Genomic DNA, 15313 nt, shown 5'->3' on the forward strand with positions numbered 1-15313 from the left:
AAAGGAAGGTAAACCAAATAGGAGAGGATGAGGATTTGCACACAGCTGAAACACCAAGCAACAGGTACTGAGCTTGAACAGTTTAATTCTGTACCTGGCCCGCTTACTGCGCAGGTATTTTCGAAACTTTAGCCTCTCTTTGAAATGAACCAGAGATTCATCTATAGAGATGTCCCTTTGGGAGTTGTACACCTCAGCAAATTTTCTGCTGAAGTGTTCAACTAATGGCCCAATGTTATATATAGACGATCAAAGTTAGGATCATCTCGGGGAGGGCACTGTGCATTATCACTATAATGCAAATATTTTTGAATCGCTTCAAATCATGTCCTTGTCATGGCCATATGGAATACCAATGTGCTGTAGAGTATATCAGTACTCCAGTATTGACAAAGCTCTGATTTTCTGATTATACCCAAATGCAGCACAATGCCCCAAAATGTCATAATTTCTGCTGCATTTGCAGGGGTCCATCTGGGGTATGATGACATCGGATTTTGGGTAAACAATTGATGGACATACAAATTTGTCTGGGTCAACATAAGAGTTATTATTTCTTCCTGAAAAGGAATTTGAAAAGGTTAATTTTAGAGATTGGCGAACCCGAACAGTAAAGTTTGCCGTCCGTACCGAACACCTACTGTTCGGGCACGGACACCAAACATGGGCGTCACCAGGAAGTCCATGTTACTGTTTGGGTTCGGCTGCCTGAATACCAGGTGTCTGTCGCACTGTCATGTGCATGATAGAGCGACAAACACCACTTCTGATCGGCGGTGAAATTATCCCTGCTGGTCATACAGCCATGGATCCCACACTCTCAAAAGGCAGCGTGAGCCCGCAGCTGTGATCAGAGGAATAAAGTTCACCTCCAGTCGCTGGTGTCAGCTGATAGGACTACCACTGCCATCAGCTGACACCTGCTGCCCCTAATAATAGTGACTGTGGACTGCTATTTTTAGGTTGGGGGGGGCCAATATCAATGGCCCCTTACCAGCCTGAGAATACCAGCCCCCAGCTTTCTGCTTTAGCAAGGCTGGTTTTCAAAAATGGTGTGAACCACATGCCATTTTTTTAAATTATTTAAATAACTAAAAATATGGCGTGCAGGCCCCTCTATTCTTGATAACCAGCCTTGCTGAAGCTGACAGCTGAGGGTTGCAGCCCCCAGCTGTGAGTTTTGCCTGGATGGTTATCAGAAATACAGGGGAACCCACACTGTTTTTTTTAATTATTTACAGCGCAGGATTCAGCTGATGAATACACCCATCAGCCGCTCCTGATGTCACTGTTATTAGCGGCAGCAGGCGTCAGTTGATGGGAGCGGTATTCCCATCAGCTGACACCAGTGACCAGAGGTAAACTTTATACCTCCGATCACAGCTGAGCGCTCACCTTGTCTTTTGACAGCGTGGGAACCACAGCTCTCTGACTGGTGAGGATGATTTCACTGCCGATCAGAAGCTGTCATGCATATGTTGGGCCGAACCCGAACATCCAGGTGTCCGCCCATCTCTAGTCAATTTCACTGAGGCATGTAACATTAAATTGGATTCCTGATCTGCTAATGTAATCCAGAATAACAGGCTGATCATTTTTGGGGGGATGGAGTCCATGTGTCATCTATTTAAGTGGTTGCCTGGGTCCTAGGGTGCCTTGCTGGGTATTCCTCCTCACTAGATGAGGAGGATGAAGAGAAGTAGAGAGGATTTCCCTCACTGCTCGAATTTGTGTCAGAGGTAAGGAAAGTGCATGCCTCCTTTGGTGAAAAGCGGTTTCTACTCAGCGCTATTTTTTTTGCAAAAGAAAAACAGACGTCACTAACACAGTGACATACACTCCCCTAAGGCTCCTTTCACACATCAGTTTTTTGCTGTCAGGCACAATCCATCGAATGTTGAAAAAAATGGATCCGTTGCAGATTATGAAAAACTGATGCGATGGATCCGTTTTTTCGACGGATCTGACTAGCTGATCCAGCTAATTGGATCCCCAAAAAACTGGAGCATGCTCAGTTTAAAAAAACGGAATCCGTCGCCGGATTCCGTCATTTGACAGATTTGACGCCATAGGGTTCCATTGTAGCAAACACCGGACGCCGCCGGATCCCCCACTGTCCGGTTTTTCGCCGGAGACAAAAAACGTAACTTTGTATGTTTTTTACCGCTGCAAGATCAACAATTTTTGCCGGATTCGGTGAACGACGGATGATACATGTAGCCATCCGGCAAAATCAGTTGCTAATACAAGTCTATGGGGAAAAAAAAACAGATCTGGTGGCATCATCAATGATGCCGCTGGATCTGTTTTTTTTCAAAATTTGCCAGATTGGGCCTGACGGCAAAAAACTGATGTGTGAAAGCAACCTAATGCACTAGCTATAACTTTCCTCAGCGTTAACGTTTTTTCTTTTGCAGAAGAATAAAGGAAGGCACTGTGGTTTCACAGATCGGTCACACAGACAGCACACAGCATACAGACAGCACAGCACAGGAGATTGCAGGAGCCACAGGAAGGAGGAGACACAGGAGGCAGGAAATCGCAGGACGATCGCACTGGCCACCAATGAATTTCTTTCACTCAGATACACAGAAGGGGTACACAACTGCTCTGCACACCAACTCTGAAGTAAAGATGGCATTCAGAGCAGTGATTGCTATTTTAGTTTAACCCTTTGGTACTGATTGGTTAGTAATAGTGATGAGCGAATATATTCGTTACTCGTGATTTCCTGAGCACGCTCGGGTGTCCTCCGAGTATTTGTAAGTACTCAGAGATTTAGTTTTCATCGCCTCAGCTGAATGATTTACAGCTACAGTACTAGCCAGCTTGATTACATGTGGGGATTCCCTAGCAACCAGGCAACCCCCACTTGTACTCAGCTTGGCTAAAAGCTGTAAATCATTCAGCTGAGGCGATGAAAACTAAATCTCCGAGCACTAAAAAATACTCGGAGGACCCCCGGAAAATCTCGAGTAACGAGTATATTCACTCATCACTAGTTAGTAACTATTGTTCAGCCAAGCAACGTCAAAGCGGTTAGTCAGAAAAGGTGATATTGCGATCAACCCATCCATTGTGACTGCAGTCTCATACAGCACCAATCACGGCTTCTCATATGGTTTTTTTTTTTTCAATTTTATTGTGACATCGCTGTGATTGGCTGGTCAGCCCCTCAGCGCAACGTGCAGGGTTGACCTGCTGTCAGAGCCAGCAGCCATCTTAAGTCGTTCACCGCGCGATGACTGGAAATCTCAGCGCCATAATCATACTGGGCTTTTTGGGAACTCAGCTCCCGCAGCGCCGTATATATACGGCACATGTCGTGAAGGGATTAATAGACATGATCAAAGATGAAACCTGCACAGCAAGTTGCTTTGACATTGTGCAGATGTTTGTTTTTTAGTGCTTTTGAAAAAGACTCATGCACATACCATCAGTTTGTATGTTGCATTTTGAATGCGTGGTAATGAGGGTTTATCACAGTTTTCATATACATCCAAAAACTATACATAAAAACTACACAGGTCTTTCTTATAAACAATCTTGCAAACATTTTCCAGAGTTCAAAACATTTGACACGCAACAGACTCATTTTACTAAATTGTTCAGTATGTGTAATATTTCTCTATTGCAGAATCCAATATACTTTTAGCACTGCTTACAGTAATGTGACATCTTGTGGCATTTGCTGCTACTACAACAGGAGCTATCTACAAAGCAGAGTTGCCAACCGTTCGAAAATATGAGACAGTCTGGAAAAATAAGGGACTTTTTCCAGTTATCAAAAGAAAATGGATAGATACATGTTTTGTTTTATTATTTTTACAGTTCATAGTGAATGTTAAGTTAATATTTGCTTTCCTAGGGTTTATACATGTGTTTATACATGTGTCACTTGTAATTTTCAGAATTTATTATGGCATTCCAATTTGTTCAGAAAAATTATTTGCCATCTGTGATTTTTTTTGTCTACTTTGTATATAGAAGAATGAAATTTGTGGCACTTGTAAAAGCATTAAAACATTACCACCTTAATTCCATAGGCATGAAAGCAAAGCATGGAGGCGAGGGGTAGTGAAATCTCATACAGATAACAGTCGTTTCGCTCCTAGTACATGCTCCTTTCTGGTTCTGAGTCCTGCTCCATCAGGACCAGGAAGAAGCACGCACACGGTGCGAAACGGCTGTTGTCCATATGGAATTCCACAACTCCTCTCCTCCCTGCTTTGTTTTCATGCCCTTGGAATAATACTTGCTATATTTTAACGCTTCGGTGAGTACCACAATTTGCTGTCTATTTACAAAGTTTCTATGCACTAAATCGCCTTTATAAATTGTGGAGCACCATTGAAGTGTATTGGAAACCTGGTCATTATTTGGAATGCTGGTACTATTTTTTGATTGTTGGACTTTTATTTTTTTCATGTTCACCAGAAAACATTTAACCAGATTGGTAACACTGCTACAAAACCAAACTGAGTGTGAGCATACTTACGGTAAGGTTTTTCACAACTCCTTCAGAATCAACTGTCAAAAAGGTTAGAAAAACAGAATACATTATTGTCTATCCTATTAATACACAATAAATATTTGAAACATTTTCAACATTGACACAGAATACAGTATAATCAGAAAAGGCACACGCAGAACAGAGAGAATGAATCAAACATCAAAAATTAGGCTACTTTCTAAAGTGTAAAGAGCCCAGTACAAAAGATAGTATTAGAAAGGTGTGCACAAAAATATGAAATGCTTTATTACATTTGATTAAAAAGGATTAAAATGATTCATGATAAGAGGAGATAAAGTTACTCAGACGCGTTTCTGGCGTTGTTGCCCTGAGTCAAAGAGTATGATACTTTATGACTATGGGCAGTAGCACCCGAAAAGTGTCAGAGTAACTTTATCTCCTCATTTCAGGGATCATTTTAATCCTTTTTAATCAAATGCGATACATTTTTAAATCATTTTATGCACGCCTTTGCAATCCGGACCTTCTTCTTTTGCACTACTATTACCGATGGTCAGCGGTCTCTTCAGAATGAAGTGAAGTGGTTTTGGATTTGAGCGGTTTCTCCACATATTACACGTTGACGCATATATTTTCCTTTTTCCTTACTACAAACAGCCTAGTGCTTGTTTGCCCCCTACTCTCTTCCCTTTAAATATAGGAGAGAAGGGAAACATGAGCCTCAGTAAGTTTACAGCTACTCTTAACTAGTTCACCGCAACTTTAACCCCTTAACGACCAGGGGTATTTCAGTTTTTGAATTTCGCTTTTTACTCCCTTTCCTCCCTAATTCTAAGTGCGGTGAAATTGCAAAAAAGTGCAATTCCACAGTTGTTTTTTGTTTGTTTTTTTTAAGAATTTTTCCTAAATGCTAAAACCGACCTACCATTATGATTCTCCAGGTCATTAAGAGTTCACAGACACCAAACATGTCTAGGTCCTTTTTTATTGAAGTGGTGAAAAATGTGTTTAAACAAAAAAAAAAAGGAGATATTTTCTGAGACCATCTCTATTTTTTTGTGATCTGGGGCTCCATGGGGGCTTATTTTTTGTGCACTGATCTGTCGTTTTTATTAATACCAGTTTGCTGTAGATATGATCATTTGATCGCCCATTGTTGCATTTTATTGCAATGTAGCGGCCACCAAAAAAACGTAATTCTGGCATTTTTAATTTTTTTCTCTTTACGCCGTTTAGCGATTTAAATTGATAGATCGGGTGATTCTGAACACCGATACCAAATATGTGTATATTTGATTTTTTTTATTGCTTTATTTTCAATGAGGCGAAAGGAGGGTGATTGAACTTTTATTTTTTTAATATTTTTAAAAACATTTTTTTTTTTGCATGCTTAAATAGTCTCCATGGGAAACTAGAAGTTGCAGTACATTTATCACCTCTGCTACACACAGGTGATGATCAGATCCGCCTGTGTGTAGCAGAAATGCTCACTTGCTATGAGCACCGACCATGGGGCGGCGTTCCTAGCAATCTGGCAATAACAACCATAGAGGTCTGCTGCAGACATCTGGTTGTCATGCCGACCCATTGTTGACCCGCGATTATGTGGGCGGGATTAGTGAGGCGCTTCCTGTAAGCTCGAGTTAAATTATGCTGTCAGAGATTGAACTAGTTAACAGCCGCGGGTGGATCATGATGTTGCAGCCACATGTTAGCTGTATAGATTAGCTGTCATATGTCCGGAAAGGAGCAGACTCAACGCCAAAACCTGCATCAAACAGGGAGAGTCCAACATGTGCGTACTACTACGCCACATGTCGGAAAGGGGTTAAATTATTAACAGGCTGTCCCACAACAAAAAGTGCAGAATAAATTGATGTATAATGTAAAAATAAAGCATTTTCACAGTTGAGTGTGGTTAAAAATATGTTGGAGTGCAGAGACAAACTTATCATGGAGCCCCTGATGTATCCTATGTAACTGTCTGTACTTGACCATGTAGAGGTACTTTAGCGTCTGGTCAGAATATGCTGCTTGTATTAATCCCAGAAAAGAAGGGAGGGAAGATAAGAACAAAGATAAAATACAATGAGCTCAACAGAAAAACAACACTGAAAAAAAACAGTGTAAAGTCTGGGCACTGAGCACCTTGTACAGCACCGGTGTGATATATTGAGGTGAGCTCAAAAGTCATCTGCTGTAGCAAGTTTGATCCCTACTTAGGGAACAGGCAGGGAAGAGTAACATCATAAGCATGGCATAGCTGCTAACAGTGGCATCAGTAATGAATAGTTTTTTTTATCCTCACTCCTATTGGATCAATACAAACAGCAGTTCAATGACCTCTACATGTTCAGGCAGAGACTAGAGAAGGGCACCATTAAAGTTTATCTTTGCACAGCAACAATTTGCTTTTAAACACAATCAAAAGTTAAAATGCTTAATTTTCCATTATTCGGTGATAAAACAGAACTTTTGTTCATGGAACCACTCCTTTAAGTTAAATATTGTGGTTGACGAGGTTAGTCTTTTGAAGACCTGATTCATAGGATGCTGTTCTATTCCCGATCTATTCTGAAAATCAGCTATTTGTCAGGGGTGTTATGAATGCCAGTATTTGTAAGGAGTTATGGATACACCCACTTTACTATTACTATGTAATTATACTTTTATACTTTCCTGTACTGACCTCCTGACAAAAGCTTGCATGAAAACGCGCATTGGGGCTGGTGCCATTCCAGCAGGAGGAGTACATGGGTAAGGATGGCTCTGATTCTTGAGTCAACACTATTTGTTTTGTTACCGAGTATGCAGCTTATTATACAGTGAAGGAAATAATTATTTGATCCCTTGCTGATTTTGTAAGTTTGCCCACTGACAAAGCCATGAACAGCCTATAATTTTAAGGGTAGGTTAATTTTAACATTGAGAGATAGAATATCAAAAATAAAATCCAGAAAATTACATTATAAAAAATATATAAATGTATTTGCATTTTGCAGTGAGAAATAAGTATTTGATCCCTCTGGCAAACAAACTTAATACCTGGTGGCAAAACCCTTGTTGGCAAGCACAGCAGTCAGACATTTTTTGCAGTTGATGATGAGGTTTGCGCACATGTCAGGAGGAATTTTGGTCCACTCCTCTTTGCAGATCATCTCTAAATCATTAAGATTATAAGGCTGTCACTTGTAAACTTGGAGCTTCAACTCCTTCCATAAGTTTTCTATGGGATTAAGGTCCGGAGACTGGCTAGGCCATTACATGACCTTAATGTGCTTCTTTTTGAGCCACTCCTTTGTTGCCTTGGCTATATGTTTTGAGTCATTGTCTTGCTGGAAGACCCAGCCACGATCCAGATCAAATACCTAATTATTTCCTCCACTGTATGAACAACCGTTATTTAAGTTTGATGTAAATACCTTTACTTGGACATTTTTTAACAAAAAATTGGTTATATACTTACCATATTACATGCCATTTCTTCCACATTCCATGTACTTTTTCAAACTGTTTATCCCCATTTACACACATTGAATTGCATGTGGTACTTGTATCTCCTGTTGTGAATTCTGTTGTTAAGCTCCCTCCTGTGGTCATGAATGGTACTTCAGCTGGTTCTGTCCATGGGCTTCCTCTGGTGGTTGTGAGTTGGGCTGCGGCTTCTGAGGTTCCTTCCACAGGTGACAAGGTTAATTCGTTAGCTGACTGCTCTATTTAACTCCACCCAGATCATTGCTCCATGCCACCTGTCAATGTTCCAGTATTGGTCTAGTTTGCTCCTGGATCGTTCTTGTGACCTGTCTTCCCAGCAGAAGCTAAGTTCCTGCTTGTTTTTCTCTGTTTGCTATTTTTTCTGTCCAGCTTGCTATTTTGATTTTTGTCTTGCTTGCTGGAAGCTCTGAGACGCAGAGGGAGCGCCTCCGCACCGTGAGTCGGTGCGGAGGGTCTTTTTGCGCCCTCTGCGTGGTCTTTTTGTATTTTTTTGTGCTGACCGCAAAGTTACCCTTCCTATCCTCTGTCTGTTCAGTAAGTCGGGCCTCACTTTGCTAAATCTATTTCATCTCTGTGTTTGTAATTTTCATCTTAACTCACAGTCATTATATGTGGGGGGGCTGCCTGTTCCTTTGGGGAATTTCTCTGAGGCAAGGTAGGCTTTATTTTTCTATCTTTAGGCTAGCTAGTTCCTTAGGCTGTGACGAGTTGCATAGGGAGCGTTAGGAGCAATCCACGGCTATTTCTAGTGTGTGTGATAGGATTAGGAATTGCGGTCAGCAGAGTTCCCACGTCTCAGAGCTTGTCCTGTATTATTAGTATCTATCAGGTCATTCCGTGTGCTCTTAACCACCAGGTCCATTATTGTCCTCACCACCAGGTCATAACAGTACAGGTGGCCAAAAGTATTAATGCATCTCAATAGAGGGATAAGAGAAGTTCTGAGACCATTTTTTTTTCTTTGCAGTGTGTTTTGTCTCTCTTTTCCCCTTTACCTCTGGGTGGTTCAGGATACAGGCGTAGATATGGACATTCAAGGTCTGTCCTCTTGTATGGATAATCTCACTGCAAGGGTACAAAACATTCAAGATTTTGTGGTTCAGAATCCGATGTTAGAGCCTAGGATTCCAATTCCTGATTTGTTTTTTGGGGATAGATCTAAGTTTCTGAATTTCAAAAATAATTGTAAATTGTTTCTTGCTTTGAAACCTCGCTCCTCAGGTGACCCTGTTCAACAAGTGAAAATCATTATTTCTTTTTTACGTGGCGACCCTCAAGACTGGGCATTTTCCCTTACGCCAGGAGATCCGGCATTGCGTGATGTTGATGCGTTTTTTCTGGCGCTTGGATTGCTTTATGATGAACCAAATTCAGTGGATCAGGCAGAGAAAATCTTGCTGGTTCTGTGTCAGGGTCAGGATGAGGTAGAGATATATTGTCAGAAGTTTAGGAAGTGGTCTGTACTCACTCAGTGGAATGAATGTGTGCTGGCAGCAATTTTCAGAAAGGGTCTCTCTGAAGCCCTTAAGGATGTCATGGTGGGATTTCCCATGCCTGCTGGTCTGAATGAGTCTATGTCTTTGGCCATTCAGATCGATCGACGCTTGCGTCTGAATGAGTCTATGTCTTTGGCCATTCAGATCGATCGACGCTTGCGTGAGCGTAAAGTTGTGCACCATTTGGCGGTATTATCTGAGCATAGACCTGAGCCTATGCAATGTGATAGGACTTTGACCAGAGCTGAACGGCAAGAACACAGACGTCGGAATGGGCTGTGTTTTTACTGTGGTGATTCCACTCATGCTATCTCCGATTGTCCTAAGCGCACTAAGCGTTTCGCTAGGTCTGCCACCGTTGGTACGGCACAGTCGAAATTTCTTTTGTCCGTTACTCTGATTTGCTCTTTGTCATCCTATTCTATTATGGCATTTGTGGATTCAGGCGCTGCCCTGAATTTGATGGACTTGGAGTTGGCTAGGCGCTGTGGTTTTTTCTTGGAGCCCTTGCAGTATCCTATTCCATTGAGAGGAATTGATGCTACACCTTTGGCCAAGAATAAGCCCCAGTACTGGACCCAATTGACCATGTGCATGGCTCCTGCACATCAGGAGGATATTCGCTTTTTGGTGTTGCATAATCTGCATGATGTGGTCGTTTTGGGGTTGCCATGGCTACAGGTCCATAATCCAGTATTGGATTGGAAATCTATGTCTGTGTCCAGCTGGGGTTGTCAGGGGGTACATGGTAATGTTCCATTTTTGTCTATTTCGTCATCCACCCCTTCTGAAGTCCCGGAGTTTTTGTCGGATTACCGGGATGTATTTGATGAGCCCAAATTCAGTGCCCTACCTCCTCATAGGGATTGCGATTGTGCTATCAATTTGATTCCTGGTATTAAGTTTCCTAAGGGCCGACTGTTCAATTTATCTGTGCGAGAACACTCCGCTATGCGGAGTTATATAAAGGAATCCTTGGAGAAGGGTCATATTCGCCCGTCGTCATCACCATTGGGAGCAGGGTTCTTTTTTGTGGCCAAGAAGGATGGTTCTTTGAGACCTTGTATTGATTACCGCCTTCTTAATAAGATCACAGTCAAATTTCAGTACCCTTTGCCGCTGCTGTCTGATTTATTTGCTCGGATTAAGGGGGCTAGTTGGTTCACCAAGATAGATCTTCGTGGTGCGTATAATCTTGTGCGTATTAAACAGGGCGATGAATGGAAAACAGCATTTAATACACCCAAGGGCCATTTTGAGTACCTGGTTATGCCATTCGGGCTTTCCAATGCTCCATCAGTATTTCAGTCCTTTATGCATTAATCTTCCGAGAGTACCTGGATAAATTCCTGATTGTATATTTGGATGATATTTTGGTCTTCTCGGATGATTGGGAGTCTCATGTGAAGCAGGTCAGAATGGTGTTCCAGGTCCTTCGTGCTAATTCTTTGTTTGTGAAGGGGTCTAAGTGTCTCTTTGGAGTTCAGAAGGTTTCATTTTTGGGTTTCATTTTTTCCCCTTCTACTATCGAGATGGACCCTGTTAAAGTCCAGGCCATTTATGATTGGACTCAGCCGACATCTGTGAGGAGTCTGCAAAAGTTCCTGAGCTTTGCTAATTTTTATCGTCGCTTCATCAGTAATTTTTCTAGTGTTGCTAAACCGTTGACTGATTTGACCAAGAAGGGTGCTGATGTGGTCAATTGGTCTTCTGCGGCTGTGGAAGCTTTTCACGAGTTGAAGCGTCGTTTTTCTTCTGCCCCTGTGTTGTGCCAGCCAGATGTTTCGCTCCCGTTCCAGGTCGAGGTTGATGCTTCTGAGATTGGAGCAGGAGCTGTTTTGTCGCAAAGAAGTTCTGATGGCTCGGTGATGAAACCATGTGCCTTCTTTTCTAGAAAGTTTTCGCCTGCTGAGCGCAATTATGATGTTGGCAATCGAGAGTTGTTGGCCATGAAGTGGGCATTAGAGGAGTGGCGTCATTGGCTTGAAGGAGCCAAGCATCGCGTGGTGGTCTTGACGGATCACAAGAATTTGACTTATCTCGAGTCTGCCAAACGGTTGAATCCTAGACAGGCTCGTTGGTCGCTATTTTTCTCCCGTTTTGATTTTGTGGTTTCGTACCTTCCGGGCTCTAAGAATGTGAAGGCTGATGCCCTGTCAAGGAGTTTTGTGCCCGACTCTCCGGGTGTTCCTGAGCCGGCGGGTATTCTTAAAGAGGGGGCAATTTTGTCTGCTATCTCCCCTGATTTGCGGCGGGTGCTGCAAAAATTTCAGGCTGATAGACCTGACCGTTGCCCAGCGGAGAAACTGTTTGTCCCTGATAAATGGACTAGTAGAGTTATCTCTGAGGTTCATTGTTCGGTGTTGGCTGGTCATCCTGGAATCTTTGGTACCAGAGATTTGGTGGCTAGATCCTTTTGGTGGCCGTCTTTGTCGCGGGATGTGCGTTCTTTTGTGCAGTCCTGTGGGACTTGTGCTCGGGCTAAGCCCTGCTGTTCTCGTGCCAGTGGGTTGCTTTTGCCCTTGCCGGTCCCGAAGAGGCCCTGGACGCATATTTCTATGGATTTTATTTCGGATCTCCCTGTCTCTCAAAAGATGTCGGTCATTTGGGTGGTTTGTGATCGCTTCTCTAAGATGGTCCATTTGGTACCCTTGTCTAAATTGCCTTCCTCCTCTGATTTGGTGCCGTTGTTTTTCCAGCCTGTAGTTCGTTTACATGGCATTCCGGAGAACATCGTTTCGGACAGAGGTTCCCAGTTTGTTTCGAGGTTTTGGCGATCCTTTCATGCTAGGATGGGCATTGATTTGTCTTTTTCCTCGGCTTTCCATCCTCAGACAAATGGCCAAACCGAACGTACTAATCAGACTTTGGAAACATATCTGAGATGCTTTGTTTCTGCTGATCAGGATGATTGGGTGTCCTTTTTGCCTTTGGCTGAGTTCGCCCTTAATAATCGGGCCAGCTCGGCTACTTTGGTTTCACCGTTTTTCTGCAATTCTGGTTTCCATCCTCGTTTCTCTTCAGGGCAGGTTGAGTCTTCGGATTGTCCTGGTGTAGATACTGTGGTGGATAGGTTGCAGCAGATTTGGACTCATGTGGTGGACAATTTGACATTGTCCCAGGAGAAGGCTCAACGTTTCGCTAACCGCCGGCGCTGTGTGGGTCCCCGACTTCGTGTTGGGGATTTGGTTTGGTTGTCGTCTCGTTATGTTCCTATGAAGGTTTCCTCTCCTAAGTTTAAGCCCCGTTTCATTGGTCCGTATAAGATTTCTGAGGTTCTCAATCCTGTGTCATTTCATTTGACCCTTCCAGCTTCTTTTGCCATCCATAATGTATTCCATAGGTCGTTGTTGCGGAGATACGTGGCGCCTGTGGTTCCATCCGTTGATCCTCCTGCCCCGGTGTTGGTTGAGGGGGATATGGAGTATGTGGTGGAGAAGATTTTGGATTCTCGTATTTCGAGACGGAAACTCCAGTACCTGGTCAAGTGGAAGGGTTATGGTCAGGAAGATAATTCCTGGGTCTTTGCCTCTGATGTTCATGCTACCGATCAGGTTCGTGCCTTTCATTTGGCTCGTCCTGGTCGGCCTGGGGGCTCTGGTGAGGGTTCGGTGACCCCTCCTCAAGGGGGGGGGGTACTATTGTGAATTCTGTTGTTAAGCTCCCTCCTGTGGTCATGAATGGTATTTCGGCTGGTTCTGTCCATGGGCTTCCTCTGGTGGTTGTGAGTGAGGCTGCGGCTTCTGAGGTTCCTTCCACAGGTGACGAGGTTAATTCGTTAGCTGGCTGCTCTATTTAACTCCACCCAGATCATTGCTCCATGCCACCTGTCAATGTTCCAGTATTGGTCTAGTTCGCTCCTGGATCGTTCTTGTGACCTGTCTTCCCAGCAGAAGCTAAGTTCCTGCTTGTTTTTCTCTGTTTGCTATTTTTTCTGTCCAGCTTGCTATTTTGATTTTTGTCTTGCTTGCTGGAAGCTCTGAGACGAAGAGGGAGCGCCTCCGCACCGTGAGTCGGTGCGGAGGGTCTTTTTGCGCCCTCTGCGTGGTCTTTTTGTATTTTTTTGTGCTGACCGCAAAGTTACCTTTCCTATCCTCTGTCTGTTCAGTAAGTCGGGCCTCACTTTGCTAAATCTATTTCATCTCTGTGTTTGTAATTTTCATCTTAACTCACAGTCATTATATGTGGGGGGCTGCCTGTTCCTTTGGGGAATTTCTCTGAGGCAAGGTAGGCTTTATTTTTCTATCTTTAGGCTAGCTAGTTCCTTAGGCTGTGACGAGTTGCATAGGGAGCGTTAGGAGCAATCCACGGCTATTTCTAGTGTGTGTGATTGGATTAGGGATTGCGGTCAGCAGAGTTCCCACGTCTCAGAGCTTGTCCTGTATTATTAGTATCTATCAGGTCATTCCGTGTGCTCTTAACCACCAGGTCCATTATTGTCCTCACCACCAGGTCATAACAATCTCCTCCTGCTGTGTTTGTCACCCTCTAGTATTTCCCTTATTTTAATACATGCCTTCTAATAATTGTTTTCAATAAACTTACTGTATATTTATTTTTCCATTTTTGGCTATGCACATTTTTTGTTGGTTTACTTTCCTGTGCTTTATAGGGTGAGACTGAAAAAGCCTTACAAGTTGAGGAACTGAGGTCTAAGTTTCAAGTTTGCGATCCATAGCATATGAATATATGGTACAGATGTGTCGTGCAATTTTGCAATGCAAAGGGTGAAATGTGCAGCTTCCTCATAAAATGTTCGCTCTAATATTCATATGCTCAGTTTTGGAAAACAAGTTGCATTTAACTTACATGTTTTTTTAACCCTAAAGATTCAAGAAAACCTGACACCTGATATATGGTGCCTAACCAGTGGGCAGCACTTGTTTGACTCTGAAATGCTGCAGCATTTAAAAAAGAAACATAGTTTTATAACCGCTCTATAGACTAGCTGGATAGGCAAGTCATGGAAGCTTCACCCCACCCAGTACCCTGGATTGACAGGTCTCTGCCTGCGAGCACGTATACACAGAGACCTGTCAATACAGGGCAGCGGGCAGGGATAAGCCACTGGGGACCCGCCTGTCCGACTAGTCTGTAGGGCAGTCTTGGTCCCCGGCAACTATTAAAGTATATTTTTCTCAGAAACACAACAAGGTTTCATAGTCAAACATGTGTGGCTGAGAAAATACAGCCAGTACCTTATACATGCTGCCCACAGATTAGGCAGCATGTATCATATGTATCATGTGTCAGGTTCCCTGTAAATTGCATTTTAGATGACCAAAGGGCTGTAGGTTTCTCCTGAAATCAGTACATTTTGCACTAACATCAGATATTTAAAAGGACTGAAAAGTAATGCTCATCCATTTAAGCTAGGGCTAAAAAGCGCCTTTGGCCACAACACCTGTTGCGCAACTAAAACTAGGTTCAGTAGGTGTCACTGCTGCATTGCACTGCAATAGAAGTTAGTGGTGTCGCACTGCAACCCCTACAATACTGGGACAGCAAAAAGAAAGTTGCAAAAAGAAGTACAATCATGTCAGATTTTTTCTGACAGGCTTGTCGCAGTTGCAGTAGTTTGAGGGTTGCAATGTTATCATATTCACTTGTAACAGCAACACCTAGCGAACTTTGGTCATGCTACAGGTGTAACCCAAGCCTTAAGTGCTTACCAACACATGTTGTACTCATACATCATATGCCAGCTCCCTGATTTTAATGTGCCTCTAACAGCTGTGGTCCCATGGCTGATAACTTGTTAAATTCCACTGTCAATCTCTGACAGCGGCATTTGACACTCTCCCGTAGGAAGCGCATCGTTCCACGCTCACACCAGTGCGCTTGTGAT

General features: G+C 43.1%; 1 protein-coding gene across 2 annotated transcripts in view; it reads right to left on the bottom strand.

Moving 5' to 3' along the window:
- The window catches only part of ENPP3 (ectonucleotide pyrophosphatase/phosphodiesterase 3), a 214116-nt gene that overhangs the window by 66406 nt on the left and 132397 nt on the right, over positions 1 to 15313 (bottom strand). For both annotated transcript variants that reach the window (XM_069726011.1, XM_069726012.1), the window contains exon 14: positions 4499 to 4530. In XM_069726011.1, coding sequence (XP_069582112.1) covers positions 4499 to 4530 — 32 coding nt within the window. The remainder of the gene's footprint in view (positions 1 to 4498; positions 4531 to 15313) is intronic.

This window comes from Ranitomeya imitator, chromosome 5 (genome assembly GCF_032444005.1).
Source record: "Ranitomeya imitator isolate aRanImi1 chromosome 5, aRanImi1.pri, whole genome shotgun sequence".
NCBI classification, from domain to species: domain Eukaryota; kingdom Metazoa; phylum Chordata; class Amphibia; order Anura; family Dendrobatidae; genus Ranitomeya; species Ranitomeya imitator.